The 20533-nt window shown below is 34.0% G+C and overlaps 1 protein-coding gene across 1 annotated transcript; it reads right to left on the bottom strand.

Annotated features, from left to right (window-relative positions):
* Positions 1–4738: 4738 nt before the first annotated feature.
* LOC114304737 (DNA-directed RNA polymerases IV and V subunit 2) lies at positions 4739–19034 on the bottom strand. Its single transcript, XM_028249889.2, has 8 exons — positions 18889–19034; positions 16287–16870; positions 11333–11545; positions 9458–10338; positions 7843–8134; positions 6301–7251; positions 5834–6105; positions 4739–5335 (listed from the first exon to the last, which is right to left on the bottom strand). Exons 2-8 carry the CDS (start codon positions 16836–16838, stop codon positions 4834–4836), a joined length of 3663 nt encoding a protein of 1220 aa, XP_028105690.2. The 5' UTR covers positions 16839–16870; positions 18889–19034; the 3' UTR covers positions 4739–4833.
* Positions 19035–20533: the final 1499 nt, after the last annotated feature.

Genomic DNA, 20533 nt, shown 5'->3' with positions numbered 1-20533 from the left:
AAAATAATATGATCACAAGGATCTTGAACTGTATGACAATGTCAAGGAGTTGTACGTGTTATGCATGTTCAAGTTATATCAACAATTGAATAGACACTTCAGGTTCTATCTGCACTCTCACTTTCTCTATATGAGAATGAACAGACCAGTTTATTATCATAGGCACAAGTACACAAAAAGATTTATATATTTGAGCTTTAAACTGTTCATCAATTTAAAAATTTCACATTTTAAAAGCGTAAAAGATTTTTATGTCATAACTAAGATAATAGAACCATTGGCAACTTACAAAAGTAACAACAAATAGCAATAAGTCCCATTTTAGTTTCAAAAGCACAACAAAATTTTTACTTCTGTACAATGCTAAACTCAAAAGTTATTCTAACTAAATTTTATATTAGTTCACAATTCAAAAGTGTTTTAAAAATATTTTTAACTTAGTACCATATGTAAAGTACACACAAGTATACATAGCAATTAAAAATATTTTATCACAAAAACTTGTATAATTTAAACATGTTAACCTACACCTCATCATTTTATTAGAGTCCAATTACAACGCTCAAGTACTCAACTTTCTTCCAAAGTTACAAGCATGATATATTTAAATTGATTTCACAATTTTATAAAAAAAAAATTACTAAGAGGTTATGCACATTAACCAAAATTATCATGTTTACTATAATATCCATCTTCAATTAATAATTTTAAAAACTTTATTAGTGTGTTTTTCAACATAAATGAGATTAGACAAATGCATAACATCAATACTCATTTATGAAATTAATAAAATAATTTCTCCCACACACCTTATGATAAATGAAAATCTATTTCAATTATTTTTATTTTTATTTTATTTATTACCAAAATTAAAAATAATAACAATGCTTATTTTGTTGACATTAAAATTGAATTGTATCTCATGGACGATATAAAAATGACATTCTTTAAAATTAGATCAATACTAGACTCTAACTTAAATAACTTAACCAGAAAATAAAATTTTGATTAACACAAACGTTTTTTTTTTTTAAATAGTTTAAAAAACAAATAAGGAGATTCCAAAGGTGGGAAGAGCGTCATAACTCACAAAAAAACTCTAAAGAATTTTTGTTACTTGAGTTAATAATATACAAAGAGATATGCAGAATATTTTGAAAAGGAAAACATAAAACACTGAAGAGAGATAACGATTTATAAAAGTCGAAGGTATTATATAAAGTATTGTAAAGTATAATTTAGATTTTCTTATAAGAATCACCTAGTGGATTTTTTAAAACTATACTTTCTTAAATAGTTAACATTGAATATAATTTTAATCTTTCACACTATATTGAGGTCTTAATATAAATGATTAAGAAGACACATTCTCGAGTATTTCAATATCTAAATCTGTTAGTCTTAAAGCTAACCCAATATCTTTTAACCGATTCATAATCAAAACTTTAATGAAGTAAATTTGATTTTCATAAAAATATCTCCCTTCATTGCTTTTAATTCAATATAATATCATTCAATTATATATGGACAATAATAATCTCATAATCACAATTAATATTTTCAAATATTTAAAATGTATCACTCTTAAACTGAATATATAGAAAGCATGTTCACAACTCCAACTTTCAATTATACATAAGCAATTAGTATAATCTCACAAGAATATACTGCGAATAAACTTTAGCAATATTCTTAGGTGTGCCAGAATGTATCACTATATAAACACATTTGGGTTGAATATACAGAATACAATCAACATCTTTAAACTTCAATATAATCTTAATTAATTATACATGGGCAATAATTATAATCTCACAACAATAGGCAGCAAATAAACTTTAACAATATTGTCAGATGTTTTAGAATGTACCATCATATAAATACCTTTTGGCTAAATATATAAGACACATTCTAACACCTATAAACAAGTCAACTAGTGAGAATGATTTATCAAGAAATTATCTCCTTTGGGTAGATAAATTCTTTCAAAAATAATAAAATTTCCCTTACTAGTAGCTCACACTACCTCTAAAATGAATACACTCGATTAACCCCCTTTGGGTATATAATTGAGTGATATAATATTAGAAGAGCTTCCCAGAATCCTTATTGGTAAATCAATTTAAATCTCAATAAGTTAACCACTTCAGCAGTATCACCCATATTGATTCAAAAAACTTCTAACTGGGACTACAAAAATAAATATTTGTCCACCTTTAAAACTTTATCTATTTATTAACAATAATGCAATCTGTAACCCATCAAAGCATATATAATATCATATTACGAATCACTACTAAACAGTTACTCAAAAATAATATCTCACAGCCAACCAAAATTCGCATATGAATTTACAAAAATTACACCAAAGTGATATACATGATATAGAACTCTTAAACAATCTTAATGTTTATGTAAAAGTCATAAAAACGAATATGTTTCATATGTTTTGCAAATATTTGATTAGGTAAGATTTGAAATATATATATATATATATATCAATATAGATTCAATATACACACGTCCATATTTTACAATTGTCATAAAACTACCAGATCCAAATTACTATTTTTTATTTTATAAAATACAATTGAAAGCAAACTATCAATACTCAAACAGTATGTATTTGTTACATTGAAAAAGTTTTCTAGAAATTACTAAAGCACGATTTTGAGATGCAAAAGCAACCTTCAGTAAAAGAAATATTAATTTATTCCTTATCATTATATAAAATAATTTTACTGAAATAATTTGTCATGATTTTGATTCTAGTATAAACTTGATCTGATACCACATGTAAGATTATAAGATCTATATAGTAGAAATTAAAACACTATGAATATAATTAACTACTAAAATATAAACTTAGAGACATACAGTTTGATTCCATCATTGTCTTGAGTTTTACTTCCTTGAAAGAATATGGCATTCACAATTGAAAAACCTTAGCACCAACTCTTCCCCTCCTTCTCCTAATCTTTTTATTGTCTTTTCAATGGAAAAGACAATCCTTTGATCTACATATATATAGATATATGTAAACCCTACTAAGGATAAGAGAGGAGACTGAACATAAATAAAATAATTACTGGGCGCTCCCATTAAGGAACCCAAGTAACTTAAAACATGTCTTACACCTCCATATCACATATCTACATATAAAATAATAAACATACCAAGATAGACCATGGCCCAAAACTTTATGGATCAGAATAATAATTTTGAACTCATGCCAGTTAATCTCTCTGAATCACTTTCAATCCGTTTTTCACATACCAAACAAAATATAGTCAATGACTGCCTAATTAAAAATAAATTCTTATAGTTTTGTCCACAAAAAATAATAATTATTATTATTATTATTGAATTATGGGCAAATTACATATACCTCCCTTGAGGTTTGACTAAATTACAAATACCCCCTGAGGTTTCGGAAATTACAGATACCCCCCTGAGGTTTATATTTTCATAACAAATTGCCCCCTGAGGTTTATATTTTCATAACAATTTGCTCCCTAATTTGTTATGTAAATAGTACCTTCAGGGGGGTATCTGTAATTTTGCTAAACCTCGAGGGGTATATGTAATTTACCCTTGAATTATTCCAAACCTTGAATTTTTTATTTATTTTTAATTTAATTCATTTATCTATTTTCTTTAAATAAAATTGACAAAATAATAGATATTTTAATTATTAAATTCAATAAAAATAAATATTTTATGTATTATAACATTTTATAATAAATATCACCCCAAGTCCTAACTCTACTCGCAAAATAATCCGTAATATTTTGTAAGTGCACATCTCATATTCCTATGTCACAGAGTAAAAGAAGTAACACATATCACAAACACTCAACTTTCATCAAAAGAAGTCAAATTAAATAAATAAAAAATCATCATAAATTGTATCAAACATATATAGATATACAAGAAAATTTTCTGTCAAAGAACAAATTCATCATTAATTCTTTTTATTTAAATTTAGTGATATCAATTATTTATGTCGATCATCTCGATCATTATTTGATCATTTTCATTATCACTATCAATTGTTACTGTTGATCGCCTTCATCATATGCCATGTTTCATATTTTGATAGCGTAAAATATTAAATCAATATATATTGGCATATGAGATGATAATCATAACATTAATTTTTTTATTTTTTTTTACTAATGATATAATGATCACATTTATTTATCATGTTTTGTTTACTATTTCATGTGTTACAAATTTCATTGGTTTAATGAATCACATCAATCATATCAATTATCAATTATCAACTACAAAAACACTTGATAGACAAAAGATGATAAATAAAAATATATTTAAATAATGATATAATGACTATAGTTATCGTTGATGTTTTATTTACCCTCTCGTGTTACAAAATTTCGTTAGTTGAATGAATTATATATCATCTTTTATTTACCCACTTGTGTTATAAAATTTGATTGATTCAATGAGTTACATAATTCATATCAATTATCAAATCTATTATAAATACATAAGATGGTAAATAAAATGTGACAAATAAATATGATTATTTTGGAATTGTGTTGTGTAAGTGTGCTGTGAAAAAGGCTACAAGAGAATGGGGCGGGGTGTGATGTCGGTTGCCAAAACCTGTGAAGGCAATAATAAACCTTGGCATGTCTTTCCTTGGGGTAGAAAGTAAAAAAAGCTAAAAGAATGGTTAAATTCTAATAACAAAAGGAGAGCAGATAGGAGAAAATAAAACATAACCCTCGCCGTTTTCATTATAGGTAATAGAAATAGATGTATGTCTTTGCTCCAACATTAACAGATAAACAGAGTTCTAACCATAACTCAAAAGACTTCAGTCTCAAACTTCAAAGATATGCCCATGGAGAAAAGCTCTTGACACAGCAACTTCGCTCCGTAGGGCACATTCACCCTGACAATGTCTTCCACAGACTCGCAAAACCGGCAATAGGGTCCCCTAATCTTGCGGCCGCCAGGCACGGGCCGCTGAATAACATTCGCGATGTTTTTGCATTTCCGGCAGATGTGCATTTGGGAGGAGTCGCTGAGAGTGAAGAGTCGTTCATGGAGATTGGCTGCTGCACCATGGGCTATAAGGCAGTCACGCTCCATCTCGCCAAATTTGATCCCTCCGAAGCGCTTCCTGTCTGCCACGGGCTGTCTGGTGAGCGGATGCACTGGTCCAGTGTTGCGAAATTTCACTTTGTCTTCGGACATATGGGTCAGACGCTGGTAGCATGTTGGGCCCATAAATACAAGAGAGTGAATCATCTCACCTGTTCGGCCGTTGTACACTCTCTCATTCCCCCATCTTGAAAATCCAGCCCTGCCATGGATATGCAGCAAGTATAATGATGAGTATCAAGGAGTATATCCATATTTATATGACAAAGTGAGTGATACTATCACTCTATTTCAGCGGAAACATTTTCCTATGTTTGGTTGCAACATTGGAACTAAAGTGCAGGTGATTGTATTATTTGTGGTGTTAGTGGTTGTTGTGGTGGTGGTGGTGGTGGTGGTGGTGGTGAAGGTGGCAGGCTGGCAGCAGTGAAGTGATGGTGGTAGTCTGGTGGCATCAGGAAGAGTTTAATTCGGAAAACATTTTCTAGCTTTTAAAAGTGAAATATTTTCTTATTTTCCGTTGACCACGAAAAACATTTTCCATTGACTTTTGTTTTTAGTCAGACCAAACATCAAAAAATACAACAAAAAAAAAAAGTTTTCCAGAAAATATACAGAGCACATACGAAATTGTAGGCCAATAGGCATTGCAACAAGCACGACACAATGTAAAAAGATGCCTTTGCTATGGCATTGTTACCTATGAAGCTGATCCGTTATGTCATCAACAGAAACAGTGGAAAACGGGGTGGCATATCGTAGCGAGCCACCACATGCAATACCCTTTCCCAAGGCAGCCTCTAGCAATTGACCAGGAGTCTGACGTGAAGGAAATGCATGAGGGTTTATGACAATGTCGGGGACAATCCCTTGAATTGTGAAAGGGAAATTCTCTTGAGATTCCAAAAAGCCCAAAACACCTTTCTGCCCATGCATGCTAGAAAACTTGTCACCAAGACATGGCATTCGAACCTGCAAGAAACAAACAGTCAAGAATTCAATTGTTAATCAGGAATTGAAATATTTATGGTAAACGACTGTTGTAGAAAGAAAAGGTAAAACCTGAACACTGAACATATCGAGCACAACACTGAACGGATCGGGCACACCACTTTCATTAACATATATGCATACCAAAATTCAATCACAACTATAAAGTGAAATTACCTGTCTCAAAGATACTACAGCAAAGTTTTTTCCATCATCATTAGCAGATAGCACAACTTTCTGAACCATGCCCCTTTCAGTGTGCTTCAATTTTATACTGTGATCTACCCCTGATTCAGCACATTTGCCAATGACAATATCACCACTCTGGAGATTTGCTCCAATGAATGGAAAACCATCATCATCAAGGCTGTCAACACGTCCAATTTTGCTCTGCATCTTTCCAAAGTTAACAGTGTCCTCATACTTGGGCTTCTTCCCTAATGCTTCCTTATTATCGACCTCAGCTTTGTAGCTTCTTATGTGTTCTGATCGAAACATGCCACGCTCTAACGAAGACCGATTCATTACCAAGGAATCCTCTTGGTTGTACCCCAAGTGAACATTAACTGCCACAATAGCACATTGGCCATTGAAGTACTCGGGCCTTGGCACTATTCCATTATGACCGAGAGGATATCCTGGTTTTCCAAGAGAATCAGAAAGCATTGTCCGGAAAAGTGGCCTTTGAGGGTAGTACAGCTGATGAGTATTGGTATCTACTCTGATATTCGGGTTTGTTGTGGAAAACCCAATAGCCTGTTGAGAGTGCTTCTCAGACTGGTAGAGGACCCTCCTTGCATGGTCATGATTTGCAAAAGGGATAATTGCACAGCTTAAACCTAATAAAAAAGACATGTCAAGTTCACAGTGTGTGTATTTGACAGGTGACTGGCCCTCGGATTCCATCAAGAGGTATTTAATTCCCCAAGCGGTTCGGCAGTCTTCTTCTTCTTCAGTTCCAATAAGTTCAATTATTCCATTATCCAGGAGAGTTTGAAAGCTGTAATTTCCCCCTTTCAGAGCTTTAACCTTCCGTAAGTTATCAACAACTAGAAGAGGACGTAAAATCCTTCCAGGATCAGAAAATATCCGCACTTCTCTGTGCTTCTCATCTCTTTTGATTTCAACCTACAAGAGAAATGATACTCGAGAGCTTTAGACGACACAAATACGATCATACTACACACACACAGCAATGAACAGCAAAACAAATCAGTCTGCTTTAGAACCCAAGAGAAGTGAACACATATAACTTTTAAGGGAAAGTAATCGAAACATGTTCCAGGACTAATACTACCGCAATTCCTGAGCGTGGAACCTTCACTAATTTAATCATAGAGAGATACTCAGAACTTTCAGTAGAGTAGTAGTGACAATATTACATAAACAACTAGACGAGTAGGACATCTAAGATCTCATCAAATGAACTTTCGAGTTTAGCTTGTAGCTTGTACTAAAGAGACTCATATAGGTAGCATAAGCACATTTTGCAAGTATAATTTAACATTCATGCATTTACAATACAGTCCTACTAATCTATCCCTCCCTTGAAAGCACGAAATTATACGGACAATGGAATATTAACAGTTTTACACCCAAATCATTTTTTTAACCCAGATTTTCCAATCCAATCCATCTGCCACAGTACAGCTAGCAAACCGAATTCAAGATATAATTGAATATGAAAGTTCTAGACAGTAAATAGAAAGAGGTGTGAACCTGGAGTGGCACTTCCTTCCTGCGTCGCATAGCCCTTAACTGTGCAACAAACCAACTAGAATCTTCACATACTCCAACCCAATCCCCATCCACCAAAACTTTGTACTTTCCAGAAAGCAAAGTTGAGGTATCATCTACCAGTCTCTCCATCCCACAATCAAGCAATTGGTCAAGAAAAGGTTCCTCAACATTTGTGCTGACGAGTCCTGTGATGGCCAGATTTTTTACAAGCCCACAATTTTCACCATCTGGGGTAGACAGAAAGCAAATCTTTCCCCAGTGTGATGGGTGTCTGCATCCAGAACAATTGTAAGCATAAGATTACCATTGTTGCCAGACATCTCTCAACCAACATCCAAATGACTTGACCTCCACAAGAATTAAGATATGTGTAGAGAGCATAAATAAATGTTATAACTTCAACAATCTGATGCAACAAATACAGAACACAAGTCTTTATTCTGACAATTCTTGTAAAAATTAAATAAATAAACAAAACAGAAAAAACAAAAACAAAATGCTGCTAGAAACATTAAAATCATCTGGCCCGTGTCGGATGTATAGGAAAGCATCAGATTTACCTTTTCCAAAACAACCAAATTCATCAATGTTCAAGGTGAACGAATTAATCTTGGAGAGAAAATACAAGGAATAAAAATTCCAATTATATGCATCCTTGTGTTTGTGTACATCAATAGCCATATTTATTTGGTAGCGAAGATTTTCACATGCATTGTCAGTGTAGTAGAAGAGGTATCCATTACTTGGCATACAAAAAACGCAGCAATAAAGAGGAGCTTGCCTAATGTGCCAGCGACATTCATATGTTAAAGAGCAAGTCACAAAAGTTGCAGAAGACACTTCACTAAATTGTATATGAATATCACAATTATAGATTATTTACACCGTGTATCCAACAACTTGTTAATAATTTTTGAAAACAAATATCAAGCCACCTTTTTAATGCTCATGCTACTAGAAACACAACTTCAACTTTCAGCCACACAGCTTTATATTTGTAATAACATTACATCTGGAATGATTTGAAAAATAAAATAAAGCTATCAACTTCTCATGCATGCACACAAATTCTTTAATCAGCATGGGGAGGAAGAGAGTACATGGAAGTATCAATAATAAAGAACAAAATGGATAAAAAGCTGAACTGCATCAGATACAGTAACTTCAGCCAATAGCCAATACCAGACTAGAAAAAGTTCTTGAGCCTGAAGCCACTCTCAGAGTTGGTTTGCACTATCTCATGTACCAGTTTTCACCCAAGAAATTATCAACCTTTTAGATTATCGAGACACCAGCTATATACAAACACTATCCTAGAAGGGACCATGCTGTTAATCAATCACCCACCAAGATTCCAGCAACTAGATTTTACAGAAGTAATAGAGAAAAGGAGAACACTTTTAAGAAAAATTGTGATGCTGGCATCATCAACAGCCTAGCAACAAGACATAATTCAGATATAATACAATCCACGCATAACAGTGTAGTGACATCACTAATTTACCAAACAACATAATAAGGTGGAAGTAACAGCCTTTAGGGTGGTCAAAATATGAGATTAAAAGAAGAACCAAAATAAGTTCAAATTACTTACGGGTATCTGGCATCTCCAACCTTCCCAGTGTATTGAACCTGCTGACGTGTTTTCCTCATATCAGATATAGCCTGCAATGGATTCGTTCGCCTAAGCATTGCAACTACACCAGAGATCCTTTCCATCCTCTTGTAAGGATGTGTCCATGCTCCGGTTGTAAACGCCCTACAAAGACCATTGGTGATGATTGATGCATCCAGATAGTGTTCAATCGGATGCAGCTGACGATCTCCATAAAGATCTCTCTGCAGAGCCTTCACCATTCGCTTCTCAGCATGTTTAATGTGGACTCTCAGTTCTCGTTCAAGTAGCTCACCTGCCAGTTCCAACCTCTTGTTTCTAAAATCATCCCTGTTATCAACTTTTCTGCGGCCAGTATAGGCCTGCAACAGACAGTTGACCATATATCCAAGAAAACGAGCCTTTCGCCTGAAGCCACTAAGATTGGGGAACAAATAATTGCTGAAGAACTCTTCAATAGATTCTCCAGGTGGAAAATTGCTACGTTTTAGATCTGCCTCCACATGACTAAGAGCTTTCCCTCCTCTACGAAAGCCAGCACACTTGTCGGCATCATGAATTGATGCAACAAGTATATTGACAATTCTGGAATCTTCAGTATGACAGTCAATCAAATTAACCACTTCCCTGTCGGATGATACACCGAGGGCAAAAAACAAAATCCAGATTGGAAACTCTGTTCCAGAGAAATACACTGAAAGGACTTTTTCTCCGCCACTAATCTCTTTATCTTCAGAAGCATCCACTAGTTTTATAAACACTCTTTTCCTTCTTAAAACATGACGGTATGAAACAGCCCAAGTTGGATTATTAGACACCCAAAGCCTTTTCAGGCAGATTTGCTCCTGTGCAATGAATGTCTGCAATAAACATCGCAAAAAGATTACCACTAAATCATACACAGGAAAACGAAATCTTAACAATCATATCTTCATGATGAACAACCTATATTCCAAAACTTAAGAAGAATGTTTACTCTCTTCTTTGTTTCAGGTTGGGGGTTGGGGAAAGTTTGAAAAATCCTCCAGCTTCAACAACATTGCCAGGTGTTTTTTCATAATTTGCTAGACATGGGGCTATAGAAATCACCAATGGGTTTTCTTGTGTGGCAGATAATTTTATTTAAATTTATTTGAAGCCCTAGTTGGTCTAGAATATTTCTATTATCAAAAATTCTTAGTTTCCAAATTGGAGTCCTAGTCCTTACAGAAATAAGAGAACCAAGAGACTTGTAGCCTACAAATATGTAATGTCTTTGATTTGATCAAGTTAATTTTGTGTTGCGATTGTGTCGGGTTTCCTGGTTCTTGCAATTTATGACAATTTGTGTTGTAGTGGTTCGATGCTTCCTAAGTCTTAAAGAAATAGACCATACAGAGTGGAATGAAAACACAATCTGAGTAAGACCCTTGTCCACCTAATGTACCAAAAAATGTAACCAATTCATAGAGCTTTTATTAAAAGAGTGTCCCATTAGCTGCTCTGCAGTTCAAAATCAGTATGGGACAGGAGAAAGGAGGGGAAGGTGCTTCCTGTGTTACTGTTGTCAGAATTATAAGTTGCATTCCACAAAGTGAAATTGTGAAATTTGAAGTTATCATATCGTTTTAAAGGTCTCATTCCTGAATTTCTTTTTTCTTTTGTTGATCAGCAGCACTCCTGAATTTTCCAAACAAGAAGGAATGCAGATTAACTATAGAGAATAGCATAGTCCATCCACATACAAGCAAAAATCTTCTTGACTCAATAAATCTTTGAATCCTAACCGTACCATCAAAATATTCTAGAACAACTGAGCAATAAATTGTAATTATTATAAGTAACACATTGGAAGGAAAGATACAAGTTTCTCACCTTCTCAGCACCCTTGACTAGGAAATAGCCTCCATGGTCAAAGTCACAGTCGCTTTTTTCAACCCCATTCATCCAGCACAAATCAGACTTGAGCATTACAGGGATCCGGCCCACAAGGACATCCCTGTTATCGTCACTTAACATTTCCTTATCTAGATATTGTTCTTTGCCAGTTTTAAATTTGTCACTTCTAACGAGCTTTGGAGAATATACCTGAAAGATTACACAAACACCATAATATTTTAGATAATAATAAATACAAGTATAGAAACAAGGGTTTTGCCAACAGCCCCTTGGGACACGAGAAAGACAAAAAGGGAAAGAACACTATCAGTGCTAATACTAGCATAGGTTGCATGACTTTGTAGCATGCAACCTTAGGTAGAACCTTAGCCACTACCATTGGAAGCACATGAACAAGTCGGTTACCTTAGAAGCTTCTTGAAATGCTATCATATCACAAAACTTCATCGGCATAGAAGAAGTGCCATGAAATTGCTTTATCAGCATAGGAAAACTTTGGGCAAGACAAGGACCAAAAACCATGAAGTTTGATTTCTAGAGATTGGAGAACTGTATGAAGTTTGTGATGTTTTTGTTGTATTTTTTTCCACTTTTTTTGGACTTCTTGTACCCTAATATTTCTTTTGTATATATTCTTTTCTTTCTCATTTTAATAAAAATCTTATTTATTGTTGATCATAAAAAGAAGACCATGAAGAACCATCATCATAACAATGGCCAAAATAAAAGATATGTGGACTATGGGTTGTTTAGATACCAAAATGATATGAATAAAAGTTTCCAAGCCAAGTCCACTCGCGGCGGGATTACAAAGCAAATCAAAATGCTAGGTCAAAAAAAGCCTATCATAGATGGCAAGCCAAATCTAGGTTCCAAAGGTGGAATCAAATGAGGCAAAACTACAATGTTAACGGCTCTCAAAGTATCAAATGAACAAATTTAAAAGGGTCAATATTCTAGCCTAGAATGCATACAGTGTCCTTAAGCCTTAGAAGAGCATGAATAGTAAAATTTGTACATAAGGGCCATTGATACAAAAGAAAAATAAACATGCCAAAATAAATGAATTGATTGAACAAATCTAAGTAGTATATCGACACGTCCCTTTGATGTGATAACCGTGAGGTAATTTGGTTTAAATTTGTGAAAAGTGTGCATATACTTATAAAACTATTAAAATCAACAAGAAAACAAATTATCTTCACATGCCTCGCATAACCTAAGGAGAATAAGAAATACAAACTTTTGAGGTCGATAAAGAAATATTCACTACTCTTGCGAAAAGTGGACCGCCTAAAATGCAATGCTCATAAAGTGATTTCTGGAGAGAGCTTGGCCTCTCAACATAGAATTTTGGTACTAGATTTATATTTTAGAGAGTAATACCAAGCTAGGAAGGATGATGGGCAGGACGAGATGGTAGGACCTAAAAGGAGATAAATTAGAAATATTTAAGAATAGAATGGATAAGGAAGGTACTTAGGAATTGGAAGATGATGCTAACACTATGTGGAACTCGATGGCCAATTGTATGAGGAGAATCTCAAGAGAAGTGATTGGAGAGTCGAAAGGAATGGAACCCAACTCTAGGGAAACTTGGTGGTGGTGGAGGGAAGAGGTTCAAGCGGTAGTTAAGGCAAAAAAAGAGTGCTTTAAAAAGTGGCAGAACGATATAATTGAGGAAAACCTTAAGAACTATAGATTGGCTAATAAGGAGGTCAAGAAAGTAGTGAGAAATGCTAAGTTGAAAACTTATGATGACCTATACACTAGACTAGATAGTGAAGAGGAAGACAAAAGGGTATACAAACTTGCTAGGATACGGAAGAGAAAAACAAGAGATTTTAATCAAGTTAAGTGCATCAAGAGTGAGGATTCTAAGGTATTGGTGAAGGATGAAGAGATTAAGGAAAGATGGAAGAATTATTTTGAGAAACTATTAAATGAGGAACATAGAGGTATGGCAATAGGGGAAGAAATAGCCAGTAATACGATAAACCAAGACTATAGGTTCTATCACAAGATTAGGAACTTTGAAGTGGAGATTGCACTTAAGAAGATGATATTAAATAAGACTTTAGAACCTGATGATATCCCTATTAAAGCTTGGAAGTGTTTGGATAAAAAGAGGATTGCTTGGTTAGGTTGTTTAGCAAAATTTTGTTGACTAGGAACATTCCAGATGAGTGAAGGAAGAGTATTTTAGTGCCAATCTATAAGAATAAAGGAGATGTCCAGAATTGCAACAACTATAAAGGAATCAAGCTAATGTGCTATATAATGAAATTGTGGGAGAGGGTGATGGAACGCCGATTACGAGATATAACAAAGGTATCAGAGAATCAATTTGGATTAATGCATGGTAGGTCAACAATAAAAGCGATCTATCTTTTGAGGAGAGTAATAGAAAATTATAGAGAAAATAAAAGAGACATTCATATGGTGTTTATTGACCTTGAGAAAGCATATGATAAAGTGTCCCGGGATATAATATGGTGGGTGTTAGAGAAGAAAGGGGTGACAAACGATTACATTGATGTGATTAGGGACATGTATGACGGGGTGGTGACCACTATTAGATCGCCTGCTAGAGAGACAAATGAAGTTCCTATCACTGTAGCGTTACACCAAGGATCTACCTTAAATCCTTATCTTTTTGCTTTAGTTATGGATGAGTTGACGAGAAATATTTAGGATGACGTGCCATGGTGTATGTTTTTTGCAGACGATATCGTGCTAGTGGATGAGACTAAAGAAGGAATTAACACAAAATTGGAGATTTGGAGAAAAACTCTTGAACCTAAAGATTTTCGGATAAGCAGAACTAAGACAGAGTACATGAAGTGTAAATTTAGTAAAAGTAACAATGAAAGTAGAGGAGAAATGAAGATTGAGAACCAAAAACTGTCTAAGAGTGAACATTTTCGTTATTTAGGGTCGATTATCGCAACAACGGGGGAGATTGATGCGGATGTGATCCATAGAATTAAGACGAGATGGTGTAAGTGGAGAAGTGCGTCTAGGGTACGCCTCGTTTGGGAACAGGCTAATTTAGTAACTTTTTGGCTATTTGGCTAAAAAGGTAGGTAAAAAAAACTTGTATGTTTGGGATGACTTTTTGGCTAATTACGAAAAGATATGCAAAAAGTAGAGAGAAAAGAGAATCTTTGACTTTTTGGTATGAGTTGTTGGCTTTTTGGCTAATTTAGTAACTTTTTGGCTAATTGGCTAAAATAACCTCTTGCCAAACGAGGCCTGAGAGATAAACAAATACCCACTAGACTAAAAGGTAAGTTGTATAGAACGGCTATTAAACCAGCGATGTTGTATAGAACGGAGTGTTAGACAACCAAGAAATAACATGTAGATAAGATGAGTGTGGCTGAGATGAGTGTGGCTGAGATGAGTATGCTAAGATGGATGTGTGGCAAGAATAAACAAGACATAATTAGGAATGAGTATATTTGGGAATAGGAAGGAGTAGCACCGATAGAAGATAAGTTGAGAGAGAATCAATTGAGATGGCGTGGTCATATTCAACGGAGAACAACAGAGGCAGTAATGAAGAAATGCAATATTGTTACGGTAGATGGGAGGGTTAGAGGATGGGGTAAGCCTAGATTAACGTTGGCTAGCGTTATAAATAAAGATATGGATCTACTTAATCTGACTAATGAAATGGCCTTTGATAGGGCCGCGTGGAGAAGAAGAATTCATGTAGCCGACCCCATTTGAAGGGACTTAAGGCTTGGTTTGGTTTGATTTGATTTGGTTTGGTTTACTACTCTGGCGAAAGAGGAGCCAGCAGAATAAAAGTCCTACACTATACATGAGCATTACAATTATCATCTACGCAATTCATCCGTAGAATCAAAACTAGTGATATCGTTCATGAGGGATGAAAAGAAAAGGAGAGAGATTTTATAGACAAAGTTTGATGATAGAGCTAAGCAATTAAAGAGACATTCAATAATTTATCACTCTGTCAACACAATTTGAATTTTTCTCAAAGAAGTAAAAACACTCCAAAGACTCCTAGGCATAGGGAAGAAGTCTAAATACATGACAAGCCTTGGATACATCGAAGTGTAAATAGTAGTTCTTGACCAAAAAAATGTAAATAGTAGTTATAGTGGTAGAACTACATCTCAAAAGTCAAAGCCCATTGAGCAAGATAGAATGGTTCATCAATTAATTACATCTGTTGTTTAGGGTTTTAGATGTACCTCATTTTTCAAAAGTACTAGATAAATTACCACAAGTATGCCAAAAAAGATGAGGACATAAAATATAAAACCAATAAAAAAAGACAATATGAAGGTACAACCAGTTAGATTTAATAATCATCCATGTCTGAATATTTAATTACCATGTACCACAAAATCACAATTAAACAAAAACCACAAATGATGAATAGGCACCTCGGGAAAAATTAACAGCAGAATTTTTATAAATTTTATGAGCTCCAAAAAAAGTTAGTGTTGCCAATGTAAGAAACCTTAAGTTTCCAAGATATACTAACAATTCAAAATAAGTATTCTCAGCAATAATTCCCTAGTAAACTGAGTGACTTTTAAGGGCAAATCCCTTGGGCACAAAGGCAATTACTAACATTAGTAGATCACTTGCCTGTATTAGTAATGACATTTGATATTTTCGGCATCAATTTACTAATTTGAATATAATAAAGATACCAAATATACTATTAAAAATCAATAACTAAAATTTTGATATGCTATAACAAAATCAAATTGCATAATAGAATATTAGCAATTTAGGGTTCAACAACTCGCGTATGACCCGTGGAAAACTTCATTTACAGTTGGCAAAGTCACACAACTATCTCAATTACCAGACACTGCAAACTTCTAAACAAAATCGTTGCAAGTAGAAATTGAAAATAGTAATAAAACCCAGTCACATTATTCACCTGAACGTGAATTTGAACTTTCATTCGGGACGAATATGTCATATTCTGAAGGCGAGCATGTCTGGGCAACAAATCCATGAACTCTTTACCACTATCAGCTGAAAACTTCTCACCTGTCCAAAACTGTGGACGCTCAAGGGTGACCTTCCCAAACTTTACTGAAGCATGTTTCCATTCATTTTCCCCCTTCTTGGATGGATCGTACCCAGGCTCCACTGTAATCTCACCAATGGAATCAAACACATTCTGGACTCCATTTTTTATGAAATCATTGTAAGAGTTGATTTGGTGACTGATCAGTCCATATTGCTCAAAAAATGACACTGATGCCTTCTTACAAAAATTCTTCAGAAAAATTTCCCCCAAATCTTGTATTGCTGTTGGATCCATGAAATCATCATCATCTAAACCCATGTGCGCGTCTCCATTTGCTGACTTCTCACCCTTACTACTTGTTCCTACTAGGTTTTCGAAAAAGTCATCTAAGTCCATAATATCATCCTCCACATTCAATTTCATATCATCCTTACTACTTGCTCCCCGATCGTCCATATCATCTGATTGCCCCAATTTAGATTCAATATCTGTAAATACAACAAAATTACACTGTAAACCATAAAACATGATCAAACAATAAGCCGAAACCCAAACTCAATCCATGGCTTGGATGGTGCAGCTCAGTTACAATTTCAAAAGTATTTTTCTAGCTTAATTGAAAAAAGTATCTTGTAAATTTTTCTTTCAAACCTAATTCAAAAAAATATTTTAAGAAATAAAAAATAAGCTCTTACAAAAGCAAAAAAATGCCTCAAATCATAGATATATGACCTAAGAGCATCCACAGTGGGCTGCCAAAGGAGCTGCTGTCATTGCCAGATTTTGGCAAGAGTTGGCAAAACAGGTCTCCAGTTTTTTTGGGTAAGTAGGCATGCTATGTTGGCTGCCTTATAGCAATGCCAAAGCTTGTGCCAAATTTGGCACAAGCTTTGGCAATGCCAAATTTGCCAGATCATCATCCCCAATTGCTTTCCTTCCTTCCCTCCTTCCCTTCCTCCCTCCCTCCCTCATCCTTTCCCAACAAAACTCCCTCAAATAGAAAATAATTTTTTTAACAAAATTCACCCCCAAAAAACAAACAGACTGAAAACAACAACAACAATAATCAAGCAAATTCAAACAGATTTCAAGCAATCGCAAACAAATTTCAATCAATCTCAAGCAATTTGAAGCAAATTTTAAGCAATTCTTCATCATCAGTAAGACGATTTCAAAAAAATAAATACTTAGATTGCAAGATGCATGATAGATTTCAGACGATGACGATTTCAAAAAAATAAATACTTAGATTGCAAGATGCATGATGGATTTCAGACGATTTCAACAATCTCATGATTGTCTTGTTCATCTTCTTTGTCTTCTTCATCCGCCTCCTCTTAGAATTTGTGTGTGGTTTAGGGATTTTGGCTTCATCTGCTTTGTCTTAGGGTTTGTTTGTGCTTCGTCTTCATTTTTTCCAACAGAAAGACGATTTGAAGGAGTCGAGGGTTTCAGGTTTCTCAAATGGATTGAAGATAGAGATCAAAAGGGTTTAGGGTTTAGAGAGAAATCAAACAGAGGGAGGAGAGAGGCAGGGACGATCAGTAGATATAGAGATGGAGGGGTCTGCACGAGAGATAGAGAGGAAGCGTCACTCTTGCATTTCTAGCATGCAAATGTTGTTCTTAGATGTGACTCTCCATTTCTTGCTCTGGCATTTAATTTTTCCTTTTATTTTTTTGAGAAAAAGTTAAAACGCAATTATATTAAAATAAAATAAACATCGTACACGAAAAAGAACAACGAGGTTCCAAAGGACCAAACAAGAAACCTAACACAAACTACAAACAACAAAATACAAAAGCCGCCAAAAAAATCAGCCGTAATTCAGGAAAGCTCTGCCATTTTTTAATCCTGCTTAAATCCTAAAAACCCTAAACTCCACCCAGAACCATTTACATGCAATGAATTTAAGAGCGTCTCTAACGCTATGTTTGGTTAGGGGATTTGAGAAGGGATTTCAAAAGTGAAAGAGAAAAGGTAAGTGAATGTAGAATAAAATATATATACATTGCACCTAATTTCACATATTTTTTTCCTTTTCATTTCCAAATCTCCCTCCAAATCCCCCAACCAAACCCAGCATAATTTTTTTTTTTTTTTTTTTTTGGCTGCTAAAAATATAAACTTTGTCTACATTTTTTAAGGGGACAAAAACAATACCTCTCGGAAATTCGAAATGTAGTGATTTATGTACACCCAATACACGCCTCAACTTAAAAACAGACCCCAAATATATATAAAATTGGGCATTATATGCTTAAGTTAAATGATTCAACATAAAGCTGCAGTCCAAGTTAAGCAAACCCATGAAACTTTCAACCCAAAAAAAAACACTAATGTCTTTATAACTCAACAAAAATTACTAAAATTGTAAGCCAAAAAGAGAGAGAGAAAATGAGAAAGAAAGAATCACAGTGAGCTTTTCACATACAGAAATTTTGACATTTTAGTGAGAGAATGTGAAATATATTGTGTGTATATATACGAAGAGAGAGAAACTTACGTTGAATCAAAGCTCCTTCTCACTAAAACGCTGTGGGTATGTAGGGTTTTGTACAGCGGTGTCGCCGGAAGAAGACGAGAATCCAGAGGACTAATTTCGACGGCTGAAATTCAAATGCCCAAACAGATTCCGCACCCTTAAATATTGAAATGAATTATTATTTTAATGATAATTATAGAGATAAATCATAATTTATCTCCTGTGATTTGCCACAAAAACACGAAGGGTGTGTTTGATTTGTATTTGTAAAAGTAATTTTTAAGATAAAAAGTATGAAAATTTGTTTGATTTGTCTTTTTTCAGAACTGATTTTGGAAAATTGTTTTAGTGAGAGAGTTTTAAAAAAAGTGATTGATTTGATGCGTATGAGATATAGTGATTTTGGAAAATAGGTAACCAAATAAAATTTTAAGATTTTTTTTAGAAAAATTTGTTTGGTTTGATTACTCTTGAAAATTTGTTTATAGAGAATTTTTCCTAAAAAATTTTCTGAAAAACAAACTAAACAAAGCCGAAGTGTCCTATAATTTCATTTTTAACACTTAAATCCCTTATATTTCATATTATAGTGCAATATCTGACAAACATAATAGAAGTTGTAAAAAGTCATAAACGCCCCTAGATATTTTACATCCCTCAGTCGTTTCGTTTAGTTGACTAATACTAGTATTCGCATCTCTATCTTCTCTCTCTCTCTCTCTCTCTCTCTCTCTCTCTTCTCCGTCACCATGGTTGATTGGATTGAACTAAGATTTCATCATCGATTTCACCATCATATTGCGAACACCATTACTAGTTTAGGTATGTGTTGTTTATCCTAATTTATTTGGATTGTTAAATGTTGATTTTCCCTAATTTTGATTCATAACTGAGTGTGTGTTGACTTCGATCTATAAAATTTGTAATGTTTTATGCGTGTTATGCCCGTATTGCTTTAATTTTTGGGGATTGTGGTTAAAGTGGAGCGAGGTGGGATTTTTTTATTCACATATTTGTTTTTGTGTACTTTAGTTTTCTGTATTCATGCCTTTTATTACTTTATTTTTTTAGTATGTTGGTTAATGTCGGGTGAGGTGGTGCGGCGTATAGAGGTTCATAAACAGCAGGTATTTTTTTATGATGTTAACTTTGGATTTTTTTATGATGTTGACGTTTTAGATGGGGTATTCTTTTTATAGTTGTATTCATATATTCCATTTATGTATTCTATTTATGTTTAGAGATTTTGTAATTTTTCATGCATGCCATGCCTATATTGGTGTAATGTTTTTAAATTTTAGTGAACGTGGGGTATAGTTTGTTGTGGCCCCAGTGGGATATGAATTAAATATTAAGGAATTGAATTAATAATCAAATATGAATTAAATAGTGTGGTCCAAGGATTATGATTATTGTTATGTGGTCCCAATGAGCTTGAGTTTTGTAATATAATATTGTTAAGTTTTGTTGTTTTCTATAGTAAGGTAAAAAAAATTGATTTTTGAGAACAACTATAATGGGTACTTCAGTAAGCCTCCTAATATTGGTTATAAATAAGAAAAAGTATATATATATGATGTTGATCCTAACAAACTATCTTTCATTGAGATTCTTACCATCTTGAGGGAAATAAAATATATAGTTATAGTACTTTTGTTTTATGGTA

This window comes from Camellia sinensis, chromosome 1 (assembly GCF_055761805.1).
Source record: "Camellia sinensis isolate YWXY chromosome 1, ASM5576180v1, whole genome shotgun sequence".
In the NCBI taxonomy this organism is placed as follows: Eukaryota; Viridiplantae; Streptophyta; class Magnoliopsida; order Ericales; family Theaceae; genus Camellia; species Camellia sinensis.
The sequence above is the reverse complement of the archived record's forward strand: the minus strand, read 5'-3'. Positions and strand labels throughout refer to the sequence as shown.

Excerpts from the sequence above, each read along its gene's own strand:
- LOC114304737 (XM_028249889.2), bottom strand. The coding sequence starts at position 16,838 with ATGGACGATCGGGGAGCAAGTAGTAAGGATGATATGAAATTGAATGTG. Across the intron at positions 11,546-16,286 it reads AAGTTCAAATTCACGTTCAG|GTATATTCTCCAAAGCTCGT; the intron begins GTGAATAATGTG and ends GTAATCTTTCAG. Across the intron at positions 6,106-6,300 it reads CTGTAGTATCTTTGAGACAG|GTTCGAATGCCATGTCTTGG; the intron begins GTAATTTCACTT and ends TGTTTCTTGCAG.